We start from the raw sequence: 25,672 nt of genomic DNA, 5'->3' as shown, positions 1-25,672 counted from the left end.
TAGCCTCTTTATATGTGGTATTTAAAATGTAAACCCTCAATCATCTCAGTGTCAATTAAAAATAAAGACATGCAAAGGAATAACCTGTTATTCAAGTATGTGCACACTGTTAAAGAGAAAAACCTTCCCAGCTTTTCCAGAGTCGGGGTCAAATCTGAATAGAGAGACTGGCTCATGGATGTTTCTTGTGCAGCTACTCTGTGGCAAAAGCTTGGGTGGAAAAGCTTAATGAAAAACTCAAAAAAGTAGCACAGATTCCTCATAAAGTGGAGGGAAGCAAGAGGGCAAGTCTGGTCTGTGACTCCTGGAAATCTGTAGGTGGCTCAAGAACGAGAGCTTGGATGCCACAACCTTCTGCACAGGTGTCTGCACATGCAAATCCAGCAGACAAAACACCTGCCAATTTGACTGCTGCATGGAGATAAGAATCTATTCAAACTCCAATTCTGCTTATCAACGTTTTTATGAATCTGATTCTTACCCTAATAATGCTTATTATTAAATAAGTGAAAACAGACATGATTTATTTCCTTTGTAGGACTGAACAAATGTAAAGTAACCTCAGCATAAGCAGAAGTCAGACCTTGATCTATCAGCATCTCTGTTCATGAGCTGCATTAGAAGTGACTGATCAGCTAAGGAGAGTACAAGCTCTCCCAGTTATTGACCCACAAAAAACTTCTAATTGGGAGACTCCATTTATCCAAGTGTGGCTTAAGCAGAGAGCCTGGGCCAACAGCACCTGAAGCAGGTGGGCACTTGGGTCGGATAAACACCAAGTTCAAGATCATGGGGCAGGACTCACTGGAACTGAAAGCTATTTTTGCATGGCTTGGGGCCAAAAAAAAAGCCACATAACAGCTCTTCTCCAGAGACTGACATGTTGAAGAATGAGACCTTTCTTTTTGTTCAACCTGAAATTTAGCTTGTGGAGAACACGAATTTAGAGGCACAAATTACCAGCTTTTCTTCCTTCTTCCCAGTACAACAGGAGTTTGAACTGGAAGAACCAATTTGGAACCATCCTGACTTAACTGCACACTGTATAATTTAGAGCACAGTAGGAATTTAATTTAATACTGGATTTAGTGTTCTCAGTGGTTCAACCAACTGCAGACTAAAATTGAGCAAGCTTGCGTTTGCATGGAAGAAGAATTTTTAAGACTGGTTTTAATAACTTTGTTTCATGCTGTGTCCTTCACAGAGGGAAAACAGAAAGAATCCTGTGCAGAAACAGCTTTGATTTTAAAAAATTTAAGCATAACAGGACATTAATTATTTCATTTTTCTTTTTATTTTTAAAGAAAATATTGTTTGAGTGAAATTGGCTGCTCCTGCTCAGGAACCTTAGATCTAGGTGGAGCAGAGAGCTGGCAGTAGAGAAAGTATCCAGTTTATCTTTTGAACCAAGAAAATGGATCCAAAAGTCATGAAGAGATAACAAATGTGGAACTCCGTGCTGCTAAGTTTAGTTATCAGTGAATAACTGTACTTTAATGAGTGGATTATTTTCTAATTCAGGCACCTAGCTATTCAAAACACTAATCTGCATGCACAAAGGAAGGAGCTTTCTTCAGAAGTGGGCAGCTAAGGAAATGTGCACCCAGCTGCTGCACATGTGCCATTATTCTGCAGAGGGTGCACATACATTTTTCATGTGTTTTGTGCTACCACTGGAGCACTTAATGAATTAGGTAAAGGGAGAAGCACAGAATCAGCAGGGGTGTAGAACAAAGTTCTCCATCCACAGAGTGAGTGGGATGAGGGCAGTGCCTTTCCTGGCCTCCCTTCTGCCTTGGGATGATGATGAAGTTCTGCCCAGCCTGCCCCAGGAAGAAGGCTCTTAGCTGGTGCCCTCTGCCACTTAGATCTGCATGTAGAAATTAGAAATCAAACTTGCTAATCCCTTCACACAGGCAATAAAGCATCCATCAGATGATGGGACCAATGTGTACAACCCCTTTCTCCTCTCCCTACTCCTTCACTCCAAGGCACCCACCCAAAAAACCTTCAACAAAATAAATGCTTTACATGTGCAATATGAATCCACTTCTCAATGATCTTGGCTCTCTGCTGGATTTTGAGCTCCCTGGTCCCCAGGATAGTGCTGATGACACATTTGGTGACTGCATTGAACTGAGTGATGGTGGCTCTGACAGTTGGAGCCAGGTTCTTGTTTTCCTTCTTATCCCTTTGAGACCAGATGGATCCCAAACAGTGGTAGGGCACAACTCTTCTGAAGAGCATCTAGAGAGAAACAGAGGTGTGGTAAGCCAGCAGCTTTCTCCTAAATCTTTTATTCACAAGAAGAAATACAGGTTTAGAGGACAAATTGACCTAAATCTAATATGGTACTTAAAGGTAAATATTGGTTCTCTCTTAGTTTAAAATATCCTTTGGCATACTCTTTATAGGCTTAGTGCCCCAAAAGAACTGCCAGCTAAACAATAATGCGAAAATAAGCGACACCTTTATATCAGCTGCATAACCAAGATAAAAATTTTTAATATAATGATATTTAGAAGGGAATTGATAGAGACAAAGCAAAATCTGAGCATTACAGTCCAGAGTTCCTAGACATCTTTAAGCCAGGTAGTGTTATAGTTAAAATGTGCTATTTCTCAGTGCCAATACTTTTGCAAAAGAGGCTACACATAAATACTAACAAAACCAAAAAACCCTTCAAAATGACAGAAGGGAAAAGCTCAATGACTGAAACCTCTGGGATAAACACAGAGCTGTGTTCTGTGTCCCAGCAGCAGTCCTGTTCTGGAACCCTACACTCAAAGCAATGTAACTTACAAAAAAAATATGTTTTATTTTATAAAGTTGTATTATATGCAATACTCTGCATACCACATCCATGTATGTCAACTGTTCTGCCACAACGTGGTCTTGAAAAGAGGAGAATTCTTCTGGACTGCTGATCTCCAGTTCCTCTCCATCAACCAGGTCACTGGAGGAAGTGCTACAAAACCCATCTGGCCAGGATGGAAAACACCACTCAGTGAATTTATACAGCAAACAATGAATCAAAGCAGGTGTTTATTTTGCAACATCACTGTATTACAGCAGAATGCCCCAAGGGCCCTGCCTGGTGTAATGGCCCCACTGTGCCACTGGAGTGAGAAAAATGACCAGAAGATTAAACTGGCAAAGAAAAGGTGGAGTAAAAAGAAATAGAGAGAAGAAATCTTAGCAGGGAAGGGGCTTGATCCATTTGCTAACTATTCTTCTGAAAGAAAAAGCATTACCACCACCTCAACAAAAATTCCTTACTGATATTCCACAGTTTTGTTAATCTATTTTTCAGTATTTATAATCTGAAAAAAAAATTCAAACTACAAAGGCATGAGGCTGCAGTTATACCCCCAAAATACTGCATTAGGAATGCTCTTCTATCCAGAAATAAAAGAAGATACCAGATTTCCTGGCACCCTTTATGGCTACATGGGCTGTACTGAAGAGAGTTTATTCCAGCAGCCTTCACCTTTTCTCTCAGGGAATTTTTCCCAGGAAATGGAATACATTGAGCCCCTACAATATTCTGCAGAATGGTTCTCCTAAATCTGCACTGTGCAGCAGAGAGGGGGTGAGAGAGCAGAACTGTCCTCACTGAGGGACCTGAGCCAGTGCAGAAAGGAGAGGGTTCCACAGCTGCTGCCATGTTGCCTTTTGGCTCCCAGAAGTTGGGAACCAAAAATTCAAGCACCAAGAAATATGCCCTTGTTCCCCATGGTAGAGGGGAAGAAACAGAAACTCCCCGAAAATAAATCCTAATTCTTTTTACTGTAAGGCAGCAGTAACTCCATAGGGAGGGAGAAAAAAATAGGGACTTCTTGAAGACTAACAACCAAAGTACTGAGTTTACTACTGGTGAGATTTCATTTACAAAAACAAAGAGTGTTATGCAAGACTTCATACCTAGTTAAAGCAGAGCATTAAAGCAACAACAGCAGATAATGTGATAGAGAATCATTGTTTTTCAAAATACTTCATTGTTCCTTCCTCCAGTAATTAACAGAACATAATCACCAATGTAAATTGCTACAGTTTTGATGTAACAAGTTATGTCTACAAGCTGATTTCCATCTGTACATTTGAACTGCACAATTTATTGGCAGAGCTCAATGGGGTAAATGGAGACGTCTGTTCTAGGCTACTTTTCCATGGCTGTTTTGTAACGATTTGCATAATTAAATGGACTTCGACTGGACTGCTACAAGAATCTCACTCCTTTTGGCTTTGTAAAACCTCCTTTTCCTTTTGGCTCTTGAAAATTAACTGGAAATCCTCATCACTGAGCTGCAGCCCTACCCAAAACTTCACAACATGCTTAAAACGAGGTCCAGAAGCACAGTGTAAATTTTCCTTTTCTTTTTTCACCCCTCTTTTTCTCCTTCATAAATGTGTAAGCAGTCTTTTCCCTACTCTCCAACAAGCTGGAATCCCCTTGAACTCAAGTATCTCATAATCATCTTAGGACCCCTCTGATCCACTCAGCCCTCTCAAAGTCTGACTGGCTCTTGACTGCACTGAGAGCAAGCACGTGCCCCTCCTGACCCTGCAACCTCTGCCTCTCCTTGCTTTGCTTGCTCAACCTGCAAGAATTGAGGCCAGAAGCAGCTTTTATCTTCCTGTCTGGTACTGCAATCTAATCTACTGGCATGGCTGATGGCAGCACAGAACAGAGGTTTGATTACCCAAATCAAGCTGTAGGATTAGAGCCCAAATTTCAAAATTCAGAACCCAGCAGGAATGCTTTGAGACAGTACTTATCAACAAAGATTGCAGAACACGTATCAGGAATTTTGAAAGAAAATGTACAAAGATGGAGCTCTGATGAAAGTAAGGCAATCCTAAAACTCTTTTTTGCAAATCCCACAGCTTAATTTCACTGCCCTCCTCTTATTTTACTCTAGTAAGCAGCCTCTATTCTGCCACAACTTAGAAAATATTATCATTCCTATTGGCCCACCTATGACTCAAAAAAGAATATTTTCAGCTGTCACTTGAGGAAACAAATACAGAAGCAGGGCTGCTGGGAACTTCTGTTGACTCTGAAGAACAGATGAACCCAAATACAGCTCTCATGAGTTTTCTTTCCCTCTTTCTGAGGGAAGTGATCTGTTTGTTTGCTTTTCCTGATTTATGCAGGTGTTCATCCACGCCCATCTATTAGATTGGTACTTAGATACTGCACAATATATGCTTATGGGAATGCCCTTAGATCCTGTATTTGCAGGGATTTATCATCATTTCAACAGGATTTTGTAAGAAAATAAGACATTTTAAGCTATGGTTTTCCAGACATAATTTGCAATGTTGTTGACAATTTTCAACTCAGTGTAGCAAAAATAGAAAATTACTAGAAAAATAACCACTTTTCTTAAAACTTTAAGCTCCTTATTTCAGAATAAAAGGCACAATAAACACCTAGACTTCCTGAAAAAAGGCCCTGAACTTTCCATGTCTCCATGTCTCTTTCTTTGTTTGAGCTGGGGGAACCCAACCCAGGAAACGTCAGCATGAGCGACATCTGAGCCATCCTGTTCCTTACCTGTGCTCAGTAAAGGCCTGGGCTCTGGGCATTCCTCCTTTTCCTGTTCATGACTGAGTTATTTTGGCATTTCACAGGATTATGCATTGACATGGTATTTCTGGAGCATCCGGCAGACGTGACTTTCATGGAATGAAATCGGGGTTTTTTTTCCCGGCATTTCCTTTATCATTTATGGCATGAATTATTCCCTCTGACCCCTCTACCAAAGCTGGAAGTTGATTCCAGGTCTCATTCACACCCTGTGTGAGCTCTCCCCACTCCCCAGCTCTGGCACAGGAAGTTTTCTGACCAGGATACGGGGATGTGTCAGGTTTGTGTGACTACAGTTCACTATTGTTCCAGCAGACTGTGACCCCCAATAACGTAAGATTTTCCTCTGTCCTTGGATACCAGCAGCCAGCCACTCCAATAGGAAAAAACACCCACAGGCACTTCCTTAGACAAGATGGTAACTAGGAAGAAAAGCTGCAGGACAAAGCTTGTGACTCAAGCTGTATTTTGTCACAGCTCTGTACTGTTTTTTGTTTGTTTGGGGTTTTTTTTTGGGAGGGAGGTTAAGTGAGAAGCCCACCTAGAGAGCAGCTGTGTTTTAACTCAGTGACAAAGTGGGAAGTGTGCTGACAATTAACCAGTTGGCTGCTGCAGCAATCTCAAAGCTTTGGCTAAATACTAGAGAAGTGTTGGATTTGCCAACCCACCCCAGGATGAACAGACATAGGCACCTCACCACTATTTCATCCCTCACAGAGCCTGCAGCCTCACACACAGGTTGGGTTTCCTTTTAAAAAACAAGACAAAGGTCACTGGTGAGCCTCACAATATTAGTGATAAGCATGAGAGGTGGTGAAATGCACTGCACATAAATCCCAGGGGCATCTTACAGGCAGGGAGGACAGAAAGAGAGAAGGGGATGGTAACTCACCAACAGCTTCTACTTCTTGGTTCTGAAACTGCTTCAAGAGGTTCTGCACCCTACTCTCCATGTCAGAATTTGGCATATTGTTCTTCAGGTAATCCAGCAACTTCAGCAAACACATGTAGTCAGGGGGCTCCCTGAAATCCTCCGAGCACTGATCGAGCCAGGCCCGTAAGACTGATGCTATTTCACTGCAAGGAAACAGAGAGAACACACTGCTTGCATCCAGATGGAACTGAGTGGACCTGCACCCACCAGAACCACAAGCACATGAGACATTCACAGCCCACCTGAAGTATCTGTGCTGAGCTGTACCACAGCCATGTTTAACAAGCACCACACATTACACGCACCATTAACAGCACCACAGAATTTCTTCATTCCATCTTGGGCTACCAGGATAAGCTCAATGTTTGCTCCATAACCACTCCCTGGGATGCTGTGGGAAAACAGCAGGGAGGAAACAAGGTATTCATGGCTCCTTCCCAGTAGAAAAGCTAAATCAAGTGCTTCCTCTGGGGCCTTTCACCAGCTGCAGGGTCTGGGGATCGTACTGGAGCTGCATATCCCAACACACCGTGTTCCTCCTTATCTACAGCCTTGGGACAAAGCCTGCCTGCTCAGAAAACTGTGGCTCTCATAGAGGAAAAGGAGAAAATCCCAAACCTGACCCCCCCAGGCACACACAGTGAGTGGGATTGCCTCATCTGGGAGGATAAAACCCTCGCTGCAGCACAAGCCTGCCCATGCCAGAGCCAGCTGGGAGTGCCCAGAGAGCTGAGCCACAGGAGACACAGTGGTCCTGCTGATCTTAGTGACTGAAAATGTATCAGCAGGGTCTTGATTTCATCTTCAGCACAAACCAAGCAGGGGCTGTCAAACTACAGCAGGCAGAAAGGGTGTCCTGCTCATGCTGGCAGAGCAGGAAAAGGATGCTTAAGGAGCTGCAGGACCACTGGATCTTGTTCAGGGAAGTTATCCCAGACTTTGTCAGTACATGCAGCTAAAAGAACACCAACCCATGGACAATCCTTCTAACAGACTGAGGGGGATGAGGGAAAGCAGAGCTGATGACTCAGTGTGGTTTCCATTCTGCCTGAAGCAGGGAGGAGGGGGGAAGTGATCTGTTTGTTTGCTTTTCCTGATTTATGCAGGTGTTCATCCACACCCAGCTATTAGATTGGTACTTAGATACTGCACAATATATATTTGTGGGAATGCCCTTAGATCCTGTATTTGCAGGGATTTATCATCATTTCAACAGTATTTTGTAAGAAAATAAGACAGTTTAAGCTATGGTTTTCCAGACATAATTTGCAATGTTGCTGACAATTTTCAACTCAGTGTAGTAAAAATAGAAAATTACTAAAAAAATAACTTTTCTTAAATCTTTAAGCTCCTTATTTCAGAATAAAAGGCACAATAAACACCTAAACATCCTGAGAAAAAGGCCCTGAACTTTCCATGTCTCCAAACCATTTCTACATCTCAAGTCTCTTCCAGCACAGGAAACTTTCCATTGGAGCTGTGTACAAATACTGGCACATTCCTGCTGCAAGCTGGGAAACCAGAGCAGTCTCTGGTTAACTCAGCTGCTCAGCAGCATCCAAAATAAACCAATAGTTAAGAGACAGTAAAGAGAGTTTCTCCTACTCTCTGTGTCTCATCTGAATTGTGTAGGTTTTCCTCAAAACTCAATTAACTTTTAATACCAGACAGATTTCATACAACTTGCATCCATTTAAGTCTGTTTTTCTTTCCCTTCTTGTTCTGATAATGTGGCAACTTCGAATTTTCAGTTAAAGTATTTGAAAATCTGTTGGTAGCATTCTTTGGTTAGACTTGCTGACAGGAGAAATGCTGGAATTACAATTTCAGAGTTACGAAAAGTATTTGCAATCAAAAATTAGCATGCAAACACGTTCTGGATTTCAGGTTTCATTGCAAGCTGTGGCACAGCCAGCAGTGCCAGACCAGCTCCACAGCCCAAGGCCAGGAAACACCACAACAGGCAGATGCTGCCAGTGATGCTCCCAGACTCTGCCACCACCCTCCCAGTTTCAGCTGTCCCCTCTAGCCCCACACACACCCAGAGTGCTGCCACAGAGCACCAACAGCCACAAACACCCCTGTCCTATGTACCCACAGCATTTTCCTCTGATTCCCACCACACACAGGGAACACTGTGCCTCACACTCCATGCCCAGAGAGTTCATTTCCTCTTGCTCCATGATCCTTTTCCCCACCCACATCACAAAACATCACCCCACTGGTCCCAAAACCAAAAGCCAAGCTAGATGTTCTATTCCTATAACCACTGGCCAATTCAGCCATGATTTGGAAATAGGAACCTCTCCCCAGGACAAGTTTTTGTACTAATACTTTTCACACTCTCTACACTAAGCTCAGTTTCTAGAGGCTTGGTTGGTGGCCACTTTCTTAAGCTGAACAATAAACAGAGTTTAAGACAGACAGAGTCTCCCAGAGCAGGGTGAAGAGTTCACAGCTGTTACAGACACTGAATTTGCCAGCAAAATCATTTCAGTCAAGAGGGGAAATGGGAAAGAGAGAAGAGGTACACTGTGCCCTAGTGATCTCCTGCTGCCCAGCTGTTCCACTGGAGTGCCAGGGAATAATGCAGCTTTCCAGAAATGGGCTGGACACTTGCCCAAATCTTGCAGTAGCTTTATATTTGCTGCCCTTGCAAAGAAACTCTCCATACTCAACAGACTCAGATAGGAACAGGGGCCTTCCAAGACAGGAAAGAAACACTACAGACTACATTTTTCATGGGTTGATTATGAGCTATAAATTCTTCCTTTCCTGCCCATACAGAAAAAAAAAAACTTTCAATGTTTAACTCCTGTGCTGCTGGCCACAGACTCCAGGCTCTGCTGAGCAATGCTTTCAAGTTTCACACCTATCAGAAAGTCATCTAATTTCCACACCAGCTTTGATTGGAGCCCATCTCTGAAGGTTTCAGTCTCTAAAACCTATCCAGGTAGGGGGAGAAATGTATCTGAGCCTGTTGTTTACAAACTGGGACCAAGAACTCACCCACCCCCCTCTGCCCATGAGCTGCACAGGTCACAGGGCTGTGGCAGCTCCAGGCCCAACACTCTGTCAGCTCAGCAGGGCACAGTGGAGGTGGGAATTCTCCATGGCTTTGTCTCTACTGGGAAGACAACTCTAACAGTCCTGACAGCATCTGACAGGAATTAAACACAGCATTTCACACAATCACAGAATTAACTAGGTTGGAAATACCTTTGAAATCATCTAGTCCAACCCATGACCTAACACCACCTCATCAACTAAACCATGGCCCTGAGTGCCACATCCAGTCTTTTTTAAAACACCACCAGGGACAGTGACTCCACCACCTCCCTAGGTAGACAATTCCATTGCCCAGTGACTCTTTCCGTGGAGGATTTCTTTCTAACATCTCACATAAACTTCCCCTGGCACAGTTTGAGACTGTGTCCCCTCCTGTCAGTGGTTACCTGGGAGAAGAGACCAACCCCACCTGACTACAGGCACCTTTCAGGAGGTTGTAGAGAGTGATGAGGTCTCCCCTGAGCCTCCTTTTCTCCAGGCTGAGCACCCCCAGCTCCCCCAGTCGTTCCTCACAGGGTTTGTGTTCCCAGCCCCTCATCAGTTGCCTCCTCTGGACATGTTTGAGCATCTCAATGTCCTTCCCAAGCTGAGGGCCCAGAACTGCACACAGCACTCCAGGTGTGACCCCACCAGTGCTGAGTACAGGGGAAGGATGATTTCCCTGGTCCTGCTATTCCCGATCCAGGCCAAGTCCATTGGCCTTCTTGGCCACCAGGGCACTCTGCTGGCTCATGTTGTGCCCCCAGGTCCCTTTGTGCCTGGGCACTGTCCAGCCACGCTGTCCCCAGCCTGGAGTGCTGCAGGGGCTTTTGTGGCCCAAGTGCAGGACCTGGCACTTGGACTTGTTAAACCTCAACTTCTGACCAAAAAGGCAAAAGTAGTGTTTTCTTCCTACCACAATTATTTCTAAAGAATGAGAAGAGAATCTCAACACTTAAGGAGAATAAGGGGAACCTCAGTTGCAAAAAGAGGTTAAATGATTAATTTCTTATGAAATTCCATAAGAACGTGCACAAAACTAGCTACAATTTGCCAAATGCATACTTAAGTCCATTGAGAAAATCCTCATTACAGATGGCTATTCCCTTTCCTCCACTGTCCAGGCATTAACTCTCAGGCTTGCTCACACAGACTAAATTAAGTCACCCATATTTTCTCAGTTTTGCTTGTTGAATCGGGGGTAAAATGTAAGCAAACCACAAGAAACGGCTGCTCCAAGGGCAGCTTCTCACACCCAGTTTGTTTATAAATACCATCCTGATGACCTCCAGCAAATTATCATCTCTGTCTGATTTGGAAAAACCTTTTTCAATTAACATAAGGGAGACTTTTGCTGGGACACACGTGAAGCTGCTAAGGGAAGAGCTCTGCTTGCAGTTCTTTGTTTTAATTGAGATACCAATCATTATTTTCTTTCTAATTATTCTTTTCTGCTTGGTTCTGGTTGTTTTCATAACTCTCCCACTGTCCTGTGTTTGACTCTGCTTTTCATGTAACCACACTGGTTTCTGATTTGTTTGAGCTTAATTTGCTTTACTGGAATGAATAATTGTTGCTTTCCCAAATGCACCTTAACTGCTCCCCACCATGGACTTCCCAGGCATCAGAAGCTTCCAGTCAACTTTCTTCCATTTGTCTCACATTCCTTTGGTGTCTATTGTGCTGGGGTACAATGTTTCAGTCCATTTTACTTCTGCAGTGCTGTAACTGTGCACATTGTTTTCCAGCGGGGCTGTCTGGTTCAGAAGGAACCAAAAGACACAGAGTTTTGGTCAGGAAGATCTGAATGCACAAAAAGCCATGGAAGAATGTTTGCTTGTCACTATGAAAAACTCAAAATGCTGTGGTGCTACACTGAAGGTTTTGGGCATTTGCTAATTTGATGCAGAAGAGGAGAGGTGAACATGCAAGACATGCAGTCACTGAATAATTCCTTAATTTTCTCTATTTGAACTATTGTCCCCAAATCCTGTGGAATGAAACAAGGCTTCAGTTTAGCTTCAAGGTGCTTTGTCTGCGGTTTTCAGTTGTGCCAAATTCCAAATTTTACTGAATAAATTCCACACTTTGATAATAAAGTGGATGCAACTGTGAGCTGATATTCAAGGCAAGCAAAGAAGCCCCAAGTATTTTGATTCATTTCTGTGGCCTGTCTTCCATCTGAGGGAAAGCACCACCAATGGACTCCAAACAAAAGCAAAGTAACAGAAGGAAACCACAGCCTTGTAGTTCAAGAGGAGGCTGGAAAGGACTTTTTGCTGTTACTCAAGGATTCAAAAGCCATGACAGTACTAATGTTAGACCTCTGGAAAGCAAACAAACAAATAATCCTGGTCCAAGTCCACAGGCCAACACAGCAACATGCCTGCCTCTCAAAAAACCTTTCCTGCAAGTATTCCCAGGTTTGTCCTCCTGTATTTTTGAGTAAGGTCTCCAAGGAACTAGATACAGCTGATATTAAACTAGGCTTCCCCAAATGCAAACATCACAGGCAAGCCTGGACTGCCAGCCTGGATAGCTTTTTGTGTGTCTGGACAGGAATGAATCCCTCCTGGGAACTGCACCAACACAAATCTTTAAAACTGGTGTCAGCCAGCTCAGCACCTCTCCTTGATCTCAGCTCCCCAGGTGTCACAGGCTTGTCACAGCAAGGGATTCCAGTGCCATGGTCTGGCTTGGGACCCTCACACTACCCAGAGACATCCCAGGATCCTGCAGAGCCAGTGAATCCCAGCAGGTACAAGCAGCTACAATATTTTACATTGGGAAGGCTTTATGTTCCTTTCTCAGTTCCAGTCCCCAGCCTGGTCTTCAGTGTCAGCCTTTGGGGAAAGCAGTGTCTGCTCTTTTAACACACCACCTCTTTAAATTCGTGGAGCCTGTGCTTTGGGAGCAGCTATCTGTCAGAAGTGGACTGACTGCCCAGAAACCAAAATCCCAGAAATCAAAATGAACACTGTCCTTCACTAGGACATTTAAAAGGCAAGAACACAAATGAATTATCATAGAATTTTATTAACCCTCTTGAAATCTTAATGCAATGCATCATGCTGATAATTTGTGTTTAATGTATACATGTTTTATTCTGAATTGTCACACACCTTGGTGTGTTACACATTTTTTTGAATGTGAATAGAAGTCCTAAGCTAAAAACCATGCAGAGAACACAGAAGACTCCAAAGACAACAACAACCTACAAGGAGAAGGGAAGTCTGTCACCTCTTGACATAAAAACATGCAGCATGAGACATAGAACAAGGCAATCTTGTTGATAACATGAAGAACAAAAAAATTATAGGAGGTAGAGGGTCAAACAAGCTACTCCTTTCAACTCTCTTATCAGACAACGAAGAGACACAGCATCACACTTCTGGAAACACAGGCTGAAGTCCATCTAACTCAGATGTTTAGCTGGAATAGATGACCTTTTCTAGACTTTATTCTTCTGTTACTTGTGATCATGAACTGTCTGAGTGAAAGTAGTGAGAAGTGTGGAAAGCAAGTTACTGGACATGAAAAGCTAAGGTGGGTCCTGATAGGGAATGAAAAAGGCAGGTTGTCTGAAGCTTACAAAATTTTTCATGGTTTTGATGAGTTTACTCACAACTCTAAGATCCAAGATATTTTGAAAAGTAGGGTAGCTTTGTTTAAATCACGTATTAGTCAGACCCCTGTTGAAAAAAACAATTTTTTGACCACTTCAGCACCAAGAAATGGCAGTAATGATGTTCAAGTGAAGAGGAGAAAATCCCCTTGGGAGAAGGGGTCCTAGGAGGGCATGTTTCTGAATACAGCTGAGGTGATCTCGGGTCAGTAACAACTACACATCACTGCAGCACTCTGGAACCACTGCAGGATCTGGGAATGCAGGGCAGGCTTAAAGCTCCCATAAGTCCCTCTAACAAGGCTGTGCCACCAATGTGCTCAAGCCCTACTCTAGGATCTGCAGGTTCTGAACACTGAAGCAGGTACATAAACACTGTGTGGAATATTCACATATATATTTTTTTAATTACGTTGTATACATCACGCATTCTCCTCAAAATACACCACAGCTCTATACTACAAGTGCAAAAAGCACAGAGAATTTCAATGTAGAAGGCAATAACCTGTGGGATTACAGTGCACCACAGAGAACAATGTTCCTTCCACACATACCCCTCAGTTTTGCTACTCCTCCTTCTTTCAGGTTCCATGAGGTACTTAAGGAGTCATAAACTCTCCTTGTTGTTCTTAACTTCTGCAGCATTTTTTTGAGTCAAACCAGTGGAAATGCTTTAAATTGCATCCCACTTCTAATGGCCCAACTGGCTTTGTAAAGCCTCTGAGCTGCCACAACAGAAGTCTGATGAATGCAGAAGGTCTCTGGCCACACACCACAGGCTTCCCCATGAGATGTTTTTCCTCTGAGAAATACAGAGTTAATGGCAAGAAATAACAAAGCTCTACTGCTGATTCCTCCTCTTTCTCCAAGTCATATAAAACCAAGAGCACAATTATATCATGTTTCTGTTCTATGAGAAAAGAGGGCAAATGCAATTATATTGGAATTATCCCAGACAAGAGAAAACCTGAACTACCAGAAGTACACGTTTCACAACAGGACTACAAAGCCAAACACCTTCCAGATACCACTAATCATACCTAAGAGACAAGTAGTCAGAGCAACTGAAAGCAATGGAAATTTTTAAGGAAGGAAAGTGAATTCGTATTTATATGGGATCTGTTTAAACATGTACATAGACCTGACAAATAACTTTTTTATTTCATTGTTGAACTTTTTATAGACACGGATTTGAGTAAAGATATCAAATTCACATGTAAAAGGTATCTTATGAAGGCCAAAGGATCAAAATCAGCTGTTCTGAACTAAACTGATAAAAAATCTGTCAGAAAATCTATCAGAAGTTGAGCTATGACAGGAACAGGACCAGAGGCTTTATCCATTTGTCCCTCCCTGGCTGTGCAAAGATGTTATGTGCCAAGAGGGAAGAAAGCACAGATGCAGCAAGAAGCAACTGACAAGGCTGGTAAATTGTATGTATGCCAGGAGGAAAATACTTCCACTAAAAACAAAGAAAGAAACAAACCAAAACAAACACTCTCCTACTAAATGCTATTTGCTTGCACACTCACCTGCAGGTATAACTAAAAACTGATGCATTTTGCCCAAAGCCCAAGTGACAGAGGTAACATCAAGATTACTTTCACTCACTTTCCATCTCATCATCAAAGTCCTCTGGGTCTACAAAAAGGCAGCTGGGGGGATTAACCCCACCATGGTTTATACTGGTGAAATTAATTCCTCATCCCCAGTATAAATCCTTCAGCTATTCTCAGGAAGGGTACAGCTTTAGCTCATGTTTTATGACTGAGATCAGGGAATGTCAAATGGTTTGCCCAAAGTTGGAAGAGAGCTCAGTCTGGATGGAAGTGTGGGAACCACTAACTAACTGTTATTGCTTCTACCCATGACCTAATGCTGCCTCCTTGGTGCCTTTAACCAAGTTTTAACTACCAGCTGTTCTTTGAGGAGTTCTTATGGCAAAATGGGAGCAAAACATTTTACCAGTCAGGAGAGACTGAGGGTTGAGCTCCTATGTCACGTCCCATGGGGCAAGAGGAACAGAAAACCAGTAATGCTGACAAGAATCAAGCATCTTCATTCTGTAATCAAATATAACCATGCATGCCACAGTGCATGCAAACCACAGATGTCAAAGTACAAATGCAGATGACCTAAGGCACATTTTACACCCAATGTCTAAAGATAAAACCCTAGGAGGATAGCCAAACCACCTTTTTCTCATTTAAACTGCAGTTCAAAACAGCTTTGCTATTTCTTTTGCAAATGAGGATGACCTCAGAATTTAAATTTCACTCTAAAAGCAGCACTGTAAATCATAGGGTATTAACAGAAAAGACCCATGCACACACGTTGCCTGAGTCACCCTCAGCTTTGCTCTGCAGGCATTGCTGTAATGCCAAAAAAATCACTCATAAGCAATAACCACTTACTGCCACAGATAAGGCAGAGGAAACAAACACTCCTCATTTGTTTAATCAGCAAAATGTTGGCCTAAATGTGTTCATCTCATGTTTAATTCCAAAACAATTTCCCTGCAAAAGATGCCGGGATTGTATTATTGGATATGTTACAAGACAATGTGTATTTGGCCTTTCCACAAGCTTGTTTAAGCATGCAAACAGTGCTGTGAATTTTCAACAGAAACAACAGCTCTGCTGCTTGCATCCTCCTCCAAGACCAAACCCTATCTGGGGCTTGCTCCACAGTGCAAATCCATACTTACGCCCTGAGTACCATCTCAGATTCCAAGGAATTCAGGTTTGCCACTTCTCCTTGGTTTGAGGTCTCCAGGTTTCCAAATCTGAAAAAGGAGACAGATGTTCAGAAGAAACTCTAGTGAATAAAAGCAAAATTCCAAATAGCACAATTCATATACAATTACCATAAACAACTACAAAGTGATTTCAGCTCAAACTACAAGGAGTCTTAACAGGTGGGCAGAATTCAGGACCTTGAAGATTATTTAATTTAGGAGGGAAAAAATCCTAAAGAAAGAGCCAGTATCATCCAACCTAATTTGTTAAATTATATGAAGCAGCCTGCACACAGGAGGAACCAACCAAAACAGTGTCTTTGCTCACAGCTCCAAGATCCTTCTGCCTGTTTTCACTCCATCCTTTCCCAGGCAATATTCCAGTGTGCAAAGAGACTGTGACACAACCACCCTCTCCAATACAGCTCCTGAGTCTCTAGCACCTGCCATCCCTAACAGCTCCAAGTGTTATCTCAAGGTTTCCTAGGTGGCAAGTGCTCACTTTGTGCCCAAACTCCTGATATCAGTGAGAAAAGCCCACGATGCTGTGAAAACAGCACTGGGAATGAGGGAGCCATGGGCACAACTCCAAGAGTGCCAAAGGGAAATCTCTTACCTACAAGGCACAACCCTGTGCCTTGCAGGCAGGATCATCCACTTATCATCCACTTCATTTTCAGCAGGAGTGCCCATTGTTTCAGATATACAGCTCCATAATTATCCATGAGGAATTCCATGGCTCCCTACAGGCAGTTTTAATGAAGGTGAACGATTACTCACTGCCCAGAATAAGACAAGCTGATTTAATCCATTTAAGTTTACACATCTCAATTTATCTGAAGAGTTAAAACAAGTGCATCCTTATGTGCTTGTGCTACAACCTGGTAACATCAGACACAGAGAGCACAGTGAGCTGTGTCCTGAAGGTTCGTGTCAGAACTGTCACAAACCCATCCAAAAACATTTCAATGGATGGAAGTGGTGGTAGTTTTATGCTCCCCTCAAGGACTGGTCTATATATAAGATCACAGACCTGTTGTTAAAGGGAGAGATTTCATTCTCCACTGCCATCTACTCTATAAAATGCCTAGAACACAGCCAGTAGACAAAAGGTACTTTCCTTCTGCCAGGGATTTTTTTTTTAAATAAAAATTAGATTTTTATATTCAATTTTCAAAACCTGCAGTTAATTTTTTGAGGAAAACTTACTGAGATGAGTCCCAACGTCATTGTCCTACTATGGCATGAAATATTAAATATGTCTTTGCAGAACATCAGGCACTTGTGTTTAAATCCCACTAGAGACACAAGCTGAGTTTTACAGCAGAAATCCTTAAGACAGCAATAAAGAGCAGGCAGTTTTCTGTGCAAAACTGGAGAAGGATACAATCCTTCCTCATGCTGCCAGATGTAAATCTCTGCCTATCTCTCATCCCTCCACGAACAACAGGTCATTAAATACGGGTCAGGAGGAGTTAACAACACCACTGATGTGAGGAACAGCCTTTCTGCAGTCTTCCAGCGCTCTGTTCTCACCAGCTCCCGGACAAAGAGCCTTTCACTGCCCAGCTTGTAGGAATGCTTTGCATACAAAAAGAGACACGAGAAACAAAAGGATCCTGTAGCTCACAGAACTTTTCAGCCTTGCTTGGCATTTGGGAAGTTACAAACTGCACTCAAAGGGACTGACTAAGCAAATGAGACCAGAATGTAATGGGTAACACTGAATGTTTAAACACTGGAAAACAGAGTGGAAAATGCATCCCTGCATCTCTCTTAAGAGGGAGGGAGGAAAATATTGTGACTAACTCAGAAATAATCAGGAAAGGTGGTCTCTGCAACCGGCCCAAACAAAACCCTAAATAAGCTTGTAAGCATTGAAAAAAGCAATTTGGAAGGCCAGATCCTCAGGAAAAATAAGGTGGTTTGACTCCTACACACATGGAATCATGGAAGTGAAAACACTTCTCTAGCTGAGTAGACAAGCCACCTGACATAAAGGAAAAAGAGATGAAATAACAGATGCTACAGGAACAGCAGTGAGTCCAACACCACAAAGCTGCTGTCCCAAAATCTGTGGCTCTGCTACTGCAGAACCCATTCCTTTGACACTCCCCCTCTGCCTTGTTCCTTTCCATTTACCCTGCAGCAGACCCTCCTCCTGCAAAAGGAATGGATGGGAAACATAAATCTAACTTGTTCCTCACTGTCATTCCCCAGCTCCAGCTCTCCCACCAAACAGTCTCAATTCCTCCTCTGTAAACTGCTCCAGACAGGGACTGGTTGCTACTTTCTCTGTGCCTGTGCCAAGCACAGCACAGCTCCACTTCTGAGGAACACTGTTATCAGGGCAAAATACATTATGGAGGAGAGGAATTTGGCCTCCTTCTAACCTCATGTGGCTAGCTCACCAACTCTGGCTTCCAACACACTTTGGAATATCCCTGGGTATTCCACACTCTATCCCCACATCCAGGGCCAGGAGGAGCTGCTCTCCTTCCCTCCAGGAACTTCCATGGAAGCCTACATCAAAATGCCACCAGGATCTTTTAACTCTCCCTGGCCCCTTGTACCAAAGAACTAGAAAATATCAGAATGTACAGTGTTAAAAGCTTGGCAGATTTCCAAAGCTGTCTGCTGCACTTGGATGCCAAACTCCCATGAATGCTAAAGTGATGTGGATGTTCAATTACTCCTAAATAGCTTTGGAAACACAAATCATCCCACTCACTTCTCAACATACCAGTCTCTGCTCAAGATTTTGTCTAGTGACTTCGAATCTATCTTAAAAGAAAACCTTTATAGGCTGAATCTGGCTTAAAAAAATTAATAGGGCTTCTGTCTCAAATTTCATCAAAAGCAAAAGGGTAATGTGAAGTCCTGGAGGAAAGAAAATTTAAAAATGCAACAACCACATTTCTGAAACTGTTTCTAAAACTGAAGTTTCTCTAAAGCACAGGATCCACTTTTTTATTTCCAGCAGCTCACCTGCTTTTGGACACCATAAATGCTTCCTGCCCCAAATGCAGTCAGCTCTGCACTGCTTGGACAGGATTCTCTGCAGACAGCATCAAATGACCAGCAGGTTTCCCCACACTCTTAGGGTACAGGGCATACACATTTCCCAGGATGTTCTCCCAAGAGTCCCAGGACTTTTTGTGTAAGTCTAACACATTCACCAAACAATTCTGCAGCACTGTATCCACAGCAAATTCAGCAGGAATTGAATGCACTGGGCTTGAGGGTGATCCAAACACACTGTGGAGGAGGTTTTTCAGTGAGTATGGCCCTACAAAATAAAATACCCTGCAAATGATGTGGATGCTGTTGCCTCCTCCTCTCTCCCAGCCTTTTTACAGGCTGCTCACCTTTTTTGATCTGGTCACATCACTGTTCTCCCTTGGAGCAAACAACAAGAGCTCAGCACTTCCAGTTGTTCCCTTACTCCATGACCTTGTGCTCTACCCCCAAGAATAAGAGAAGCTCTTCAGATGGAACTGAACCTCACAACAAATGCCAAAACTGTGCTGCCTTTGGTTTGGTTTTGGTGGGTTTTTTTTCATTATTGCTTCACTGGCACACAAAACAAAACACAAATTATGCACCGACACCCACTTTAGTCTCTACACTCTGATTATTAACAAGTATCACTAAAAACAAAGTTGCAAAAATGCAGGCTCTGGGCTACTTATTCTCAATTAATCTAAAGATGAAAAACAAGCTGGTTAAAATCAATTACTATCCATGGGTTTTTTTCAATTTTTTTCCTTATAACATCTGCTTTTCTTCACAAGTCCATATTCCTCAGCTACATGCATATCGTTCTAACTTTTATGGCTTAAATTTAATCTGTATTTTCTCCCAAGCCATAAAATTCTAGACTATCCATGATACACAAAAAGCCAAGAGAAACATCCATGGATTCTTAAGCACTACACTCCTATGATTTGTGAGAAGGGAAGGAAGTGTAACCTCCTAGGATTTCCTATGGATCCTCTCATGTATTAAAAAAGGCTGGGGGTGATGCTGATAAGATCAGGCAGCCCATTCCTCTGAAGGGGAAATTGTAACATGTTCAGAGAGGTATATAAGCCAGCAAGATCAAAAATGGGCTCAGAAAGAGAGTTCTGTTCTATGGAGACAGTTCTCCTGGGCTTTCCTGCCCTCTCCAGACATTTTCAACTCTTTAATCAGTGTGAGAGGAGGAAGTCAGGGCCAGCTTCCTTAGAGCCTCAATGTTTTTATATTCTTGTACCTATCCACTGTCAACTTTTATACTTTCTCACATTCTGAACCAGAACTGGGATGGACTGAGGAATAAAGCACACAACAGTCAATGTCACTGTAACCAAGTCTGCTCTCCAGGATGGCTGCTCTTTTCTCAGCTGACTGCTTACCTGATTGTCAGGTTATTATTATTATCTTTACTAATTGAGCCACACAGCTTTCCTACACAGCAGACAGGACTATCGTTTCCAGATAGAAAAGCACAGATAATTTATCAATGTCCTGTTCTTTATCTAGTGGGAGACAGTACAAAATTAAACCCTAGCACAAAATTAAACCCTAGGAGCTCTTATGCCCCTTCTCTGTTCTAATTACTTCATGCCAGAGCAACCATTTCTGTGGATCACAGATTTTGAAACTGCAATAAATATGAACTCCTAAAATAAGAGCACCCCTGACCCAGCCATGTCTCAGTTAGAATTTGGGGCGAGAAACTAATGCTGTGTCCCAAGCATTTATGCAGACACAGCTGCCATGATTTAACAGTCTGACCATAAAAGTGATTCTTACAATATTTAGCAGTTCTTGAGCTGTCTGCAGAAATTTATGGCTGCATATTCATGTGATGTAAAAGAACACGAGAGCAAATTCTTTCTTGTGTTTCCACAACCCCTGTTCTGAATCAGCAGCCCCCAAACAGAAGAGCTAGGTCTGAAAATACTGGTATCAAACAAAATTTTGGAATCTATTCTAGATATGACTTTGCAGCCCATGCAATCTGTTGGGTTTTGGAGGAAACCTGAATTAATTTTGCTGTGTTGGTTCAGCTGGGTTCCTTAGCAGCCAGACATGGCACACTTTCCTTACCTATGCTTTGATGGGTCTTGGGATGTGAGCAGCAATGCATTTATAGGCTGGACCTTTATGCTGAAATTCTGGATTTTGCAGTATTCTTGACAACAGGTTATTAATTCCATGCCCACTAAAAGCAAGGGAAGAAGTTCCTGACAGCTTTCCCCTGTGCGGCAAACGATGGGTCCATTTCCACTGGAAATTTCCACAGCAGTGGCTCTTACCTGTCCAGAAGAAGCTCCAGCACTGCCCTGGGAGAAGCAAAGGCCCTGTATGTTGCAAGGAAGATGCTGATGTAGGAAAAATCTGCATCTCCAAAAGCTGTGAGAAGGTTCTCCACCAATTTCTCCAAAGTTCCAGCTTTTATAGCCCTGATCTTGGATGTTTCATACTGTCTGACAGTGTGCTCTGGGGGTAACTGGTCTCCTTCACCCTACAAAATGAAACAAAAAGCACAAAAATCAGGCAGGAGGCAGATCCCTGACACAGATTAAACCCTATCTTTGCACAGGAATTGGCCATCACCAGTTACTAAATGATTTTGTCAATTTTTGGTGCTCTCCAAGCACCAAATGCAGTATCAAATAATGGAGTTTTTAAGTAACTTTATTTTAAAACATTTCTCTGACATGCTCAAAAAACCATTTTACAGTGTGATCACTATCAAGTCATGATTCCACCACATATTATTATCTAATAGACAATCCATTATCCCACAAAGAGTAATATTACTGAAAGGCATAAAAGTGACAGTTCAGTGTTTCCTTTAACTTCTGAATAAACATGAAAACTGACCATAACTTAAGCACTGACACTTGTGATTCCCTTGCTGAAAATACCAACTTTGGGGTGTCACACAGGACCCAAGATCAGAACACATTTGGTGCAAAAACATTTCAAGATACTTTTTGCAAGGAGAGTGTCACACTCATCTTGCAAACAAGGCATCCTAACATTCCAATTTTCTCTTAGAGATTCCACTTGGCACAATAATTGTCCATAAATCTGGGGTTTGGGATTGTGTGTGGGTTTGTTTTTTAAACAGCATTTGTTTTAAATGCTTACAGCCTGCTTTGAATCTGAAAGAACAATTCCTTAAATTATGTCATTATTTAGAGGGCAGTTCAGAAAAGTATTTTCGTGACTCTATTTTGCAAAGTATGTGGGAAAAAAAATGGGATTATAAATAAAAAAGTCCAATATTTACTCAAACACCTTGACAGTGAGGGCACAAATACAGCATGTTAATGACAGTCACTACCAACCCTGGCTCAGGATACTGACAAAACAAAAGGAAAAAAAAATCTTTTAATAAGATAATTTAAAGAGATACCCCACCCACTTCCTATTTACATCACTACCCTCCACTGCTTTGGAATTGTTTCTAACAGACATCCTTTTCAGTTTTAAACAATATGGATGTCTTTAACATCATTCTAAAGTTCCGTCACTAATATTATTTACAAAGCTCTGCTATCTCATTTCCCAGCTTCATGAGATCCAACAAACCCTTGCTGCAAAATTAAAATACAGCATTACTGTCTGTATTTAAAAACATTAAAAAAAAAACCCAACCAAACAAACAAACAAAAGCAAACAAAAGCAAAACAGACTAGACAGGGGAATACTTTGCTACATTTTGTTCCATGGATCTTTAAAAGGTGCATAACTTGCAATGTGTCTGACTTAAAGGTGCATCTGGAAATATATGAATTATAAAAATGAACTAAAAGTGTGTCTGTCATTACGGAAAAATTATTAACAGGATATGCTGTCATCACTATGTAGTTCTCTTACATTCAAATTTTTCCTTAAGTTGCATTAAAAAAAAATTGGTTGCATTAAAAAAATTTGCAATTTTCTTGCTGCCTCTTCATTTTACAATTGTGATACACTTTTGAAGATAACTAGTTACACAATACAACCACTTTCAGACAGAGAAGAAAGTCTGCACCACTGCATTTAACTCTTAATTTTTGATCCAGCAGATTGCCCCACTCACAGTGTAATGGTTTATGGGCATATTTACTCAGAGCACATAAAACCCTCTCATTCTCCCATGTTAGTATATTCAAAACAAGGCCAGAATCTGCTTCCAAGACTGATACACGCACAAAATTTTCCATTAATTGCAACACTACAACTTCCCCAAGACATCATGTTGGGAGAATGTTAAAAAGAAACAAAACTCAAAAAAAAAATCCCACCAAAGCTAAACAAAACCCAGTTTCTGAAAAATCTAAAACTTTGTCAGCAAAATATCAGAGTGTTAGAAATCATTGTGAGAGTTCTGGGATTGCTCGTATTTGTATTATTTTAGCAATTCTGCCTGTAAGTTTAAAAGGAAAAGGGACTTGGCAGACAAGCTCAATAACAGGCTTTGAGAACAAGACCTTGTGGGCTGAGTTTCATGCTAACAGGAAACTGCTCAGTCTGGATTTAATCAAGAGGGCATCTCTTCACTGACACAAGCAGGCTACCCAAAGGCAAAGGAGTTTTCATGTTTGCCTTAGAGCTCTCTGCTCAGAGGAACCCTCTACTCACCACCATGAAAAAACGCTCCTAAAGCTCTCTGCAATTTTTGACAGGGGTGCACGGTGACCACAGTTAGTGGTACAACAAATGACACCAGTTTTGCACTGTTTTGTGCACCCAAAGAACAAAAAAAGCTCCCTAGCTCCTCTTTGTCTCCTTCAGCACCGTGTCCAGTGGCTAACACAAACCTCAATACTTGAGGGCTTCAGTAACGTTTTCTTGGTCCTCTAAAACGAACAGATACGGCATTTTATAATCTGATTTATGTCTTTTAAAATCTCATCTTGATTCTTCAGGCAACAGATTGTAACCTTGATAATCTGCAAGAGTAAGTGATGAGCAAGCAGCTTCCTACAAGATAGAAGCATCTTTCAAAAACAAATGTAGAAAGATAAAATGGAGGTATATACTTGCAAATCCTTCTTTTCTGAGGTTGCGTGTGTACTGATGGAGTGTAATTCCAACAACTTGACTAACCCTTGGCAATGGCTGTACCTTCAGAGGGGCCCACTGTCTTTAAGGTGATCATCTTACAGCTCTACAGCACTAAACATTACCTACATACACAGCTCTTGCTGAAACAGGAGAGCTCCGTGCACACCGAAACACATCCAGGCTGAAAAGCTTCCTCCAAACACTACCTGTTAAGCTCCAGTGGGAATATAAACTAACCGTAAACACCACCAGTGCCTAAACAAATGCTACAGCCTAGCAAGAGGGATTAGAGGCTCAAGAAAAAAAGGAAAGTTAAAACTGATCAGTACAGAACCAGGCTGCTACCCAAACAGATATACAGAACTGCGCAGTCATTGTCTTAGAAATACCACTGGAAAGAATTGCTTTCACCCAAAAAGCCTCACTGCTCTACACAGGTTTTTTCCAATGCAAATATTATCTGTTGAGATTCTGAAAGTGAGAACCATGGAATGAAGTCAATCTAATTGTTTTTCATTACACAGACTGGAAAAAATACTACAATAACTGGGATGAACAATAAGAAAAAGAGGTAGCAAATATTCTTCAGGCTCAGTCATTTGAAACGTTACAACTCCACAACAGATTTGTTTCATCAGAAATTCTGCAGTTTTTTTCAGGAGCATCTAACTAGCACTTTAAATGCATTTTTACCAATTTTGACAGACTCTTAAATGCTTTTCACTTTCTTTGAAACTTACAGCTTTTCCAGATGGAGAGTTTTCCACTCTGTTTTTATTAACTTACTGGACAGACACACTATGCTGGAATAAAAGTGCCTGAAGTGCAGTAACTTGTACATTAACCCAAAATAAAGCACTCTAATCAAGTCACTGTTTAAATATGAGTCTGTTTTAACCTCCTCAAAGTAGAAATTAGATGCTCTTTGTGATTTTAACCTTATTTTTTTCACATTGCTTCCTTACACACAGGTTCTCCAACACGTGTCTTTAACATCTACAGTCATCCTTGGGGGAAATAAAAAAAAAAGGGGGGAAAAATCAAATCGTGGAATGACTGAACTTGAGAAGCTCCATATATATAGCATCAAATATATATATATATATATTCTGATATAAGCATCCATAATGTCATTCTAAGGGAAGTAAAGCCGATAATACCCTTCATTTAACACGAAGACACGCATCACTAAAGAAAACAGCAAGACAGATGAAACAGAAGTTGTTTAGCTGCCTTAGTCGAGTATTTTGGTAAAGAACAACTGCAAAGACATTAACAACTTTTGGGACAAAGCGTTTCCTTCTAACAAAGACCTCGATGGAGTTTTTAACCGAGTGGAGGAAGCGGGATCGCGCTGCGGCTGCTGGACAGACAGACAGACCCACAGCAGCTGACATTCATCTGCACCCAGCTCCACCGCATGACTGCCGAACAAAAAAACCTTCTGAGAAGTGCCGATTTTGCCCAAAGAATGCCACATAGCAGTGCCTGGGCTAACCTTATCAAACACAGTCACAAGTATTTCAAGTGCTTTTGGGCCAGGCCGTTCCCATCCCGGCCGCCGCCCGCCCTCAGCTCTGAGGGCCCGGCAGAGTCAGAGCCCTGCGGAGCCAACACTGCCCAGCTGCCGGCACACAAAACAGTCTGCAGGGGGAAAATTGCGAATTTGGAGCAGAATTTCCAGCC

General features: G+C 42.0%; 1 protein-coding gene across 1 annotated transcript in view; it reads right to left on the bottom strand.

Annotated features, from left to right (window-relative positions):
* The window catches only part of RGL1 (ral guanine nucleotide dissociation stimulator like 1), a 53,188-nt gene that overhangs the window by 11,582 nt on the left and 15,934 nt on the right, over positions 1-25,672 (bottom strand). Inside the window, exons 3-7 of the mRNA XM_030953274.1 lie at positions 21,241-21,449; positions 15,908-15,985; positions 6,486-6,670; positions 2,857-2,981; positions 2,032-2,247 (exon numbers count right to left, since the gene is read on the bottom strand). Of these exons, the coding sequence (XP_030809134.1) occupies positions 2,032-2,247; positions 2,857-2,981; positions 6,486-6,670; positions 15,908-15,985; positions 21,241-21,449 (813 nt within the window). The remainder of the gene's footprint in view (positions 1-2,031; positions 2,248-2,856; positions 2,982-6,485; positions 6,671-15,907; positions 15,986-21,240; positions 21,450-25,672) is intronic.

The sequence above is a fragment of the Camarhynchus parvulus genome, chromosome 8, assembly GCF_901933205.1.
Source record: "Camarhynchus parvulus chromosome 8, STF_HiC, whole genome shotgun sequence".
Lineage (NCBI taxonomy): Eukaryota > Metazoa > Chordata > Aves > Passeriformes > Thraupidae > Camarhynchus > Camarhynchus parvulus.
The sequence above is the reverse complement of the archived record's forward strand: the minus strand, read 5'-3'. Positions and strand labels throughout refer to the sequence as shown.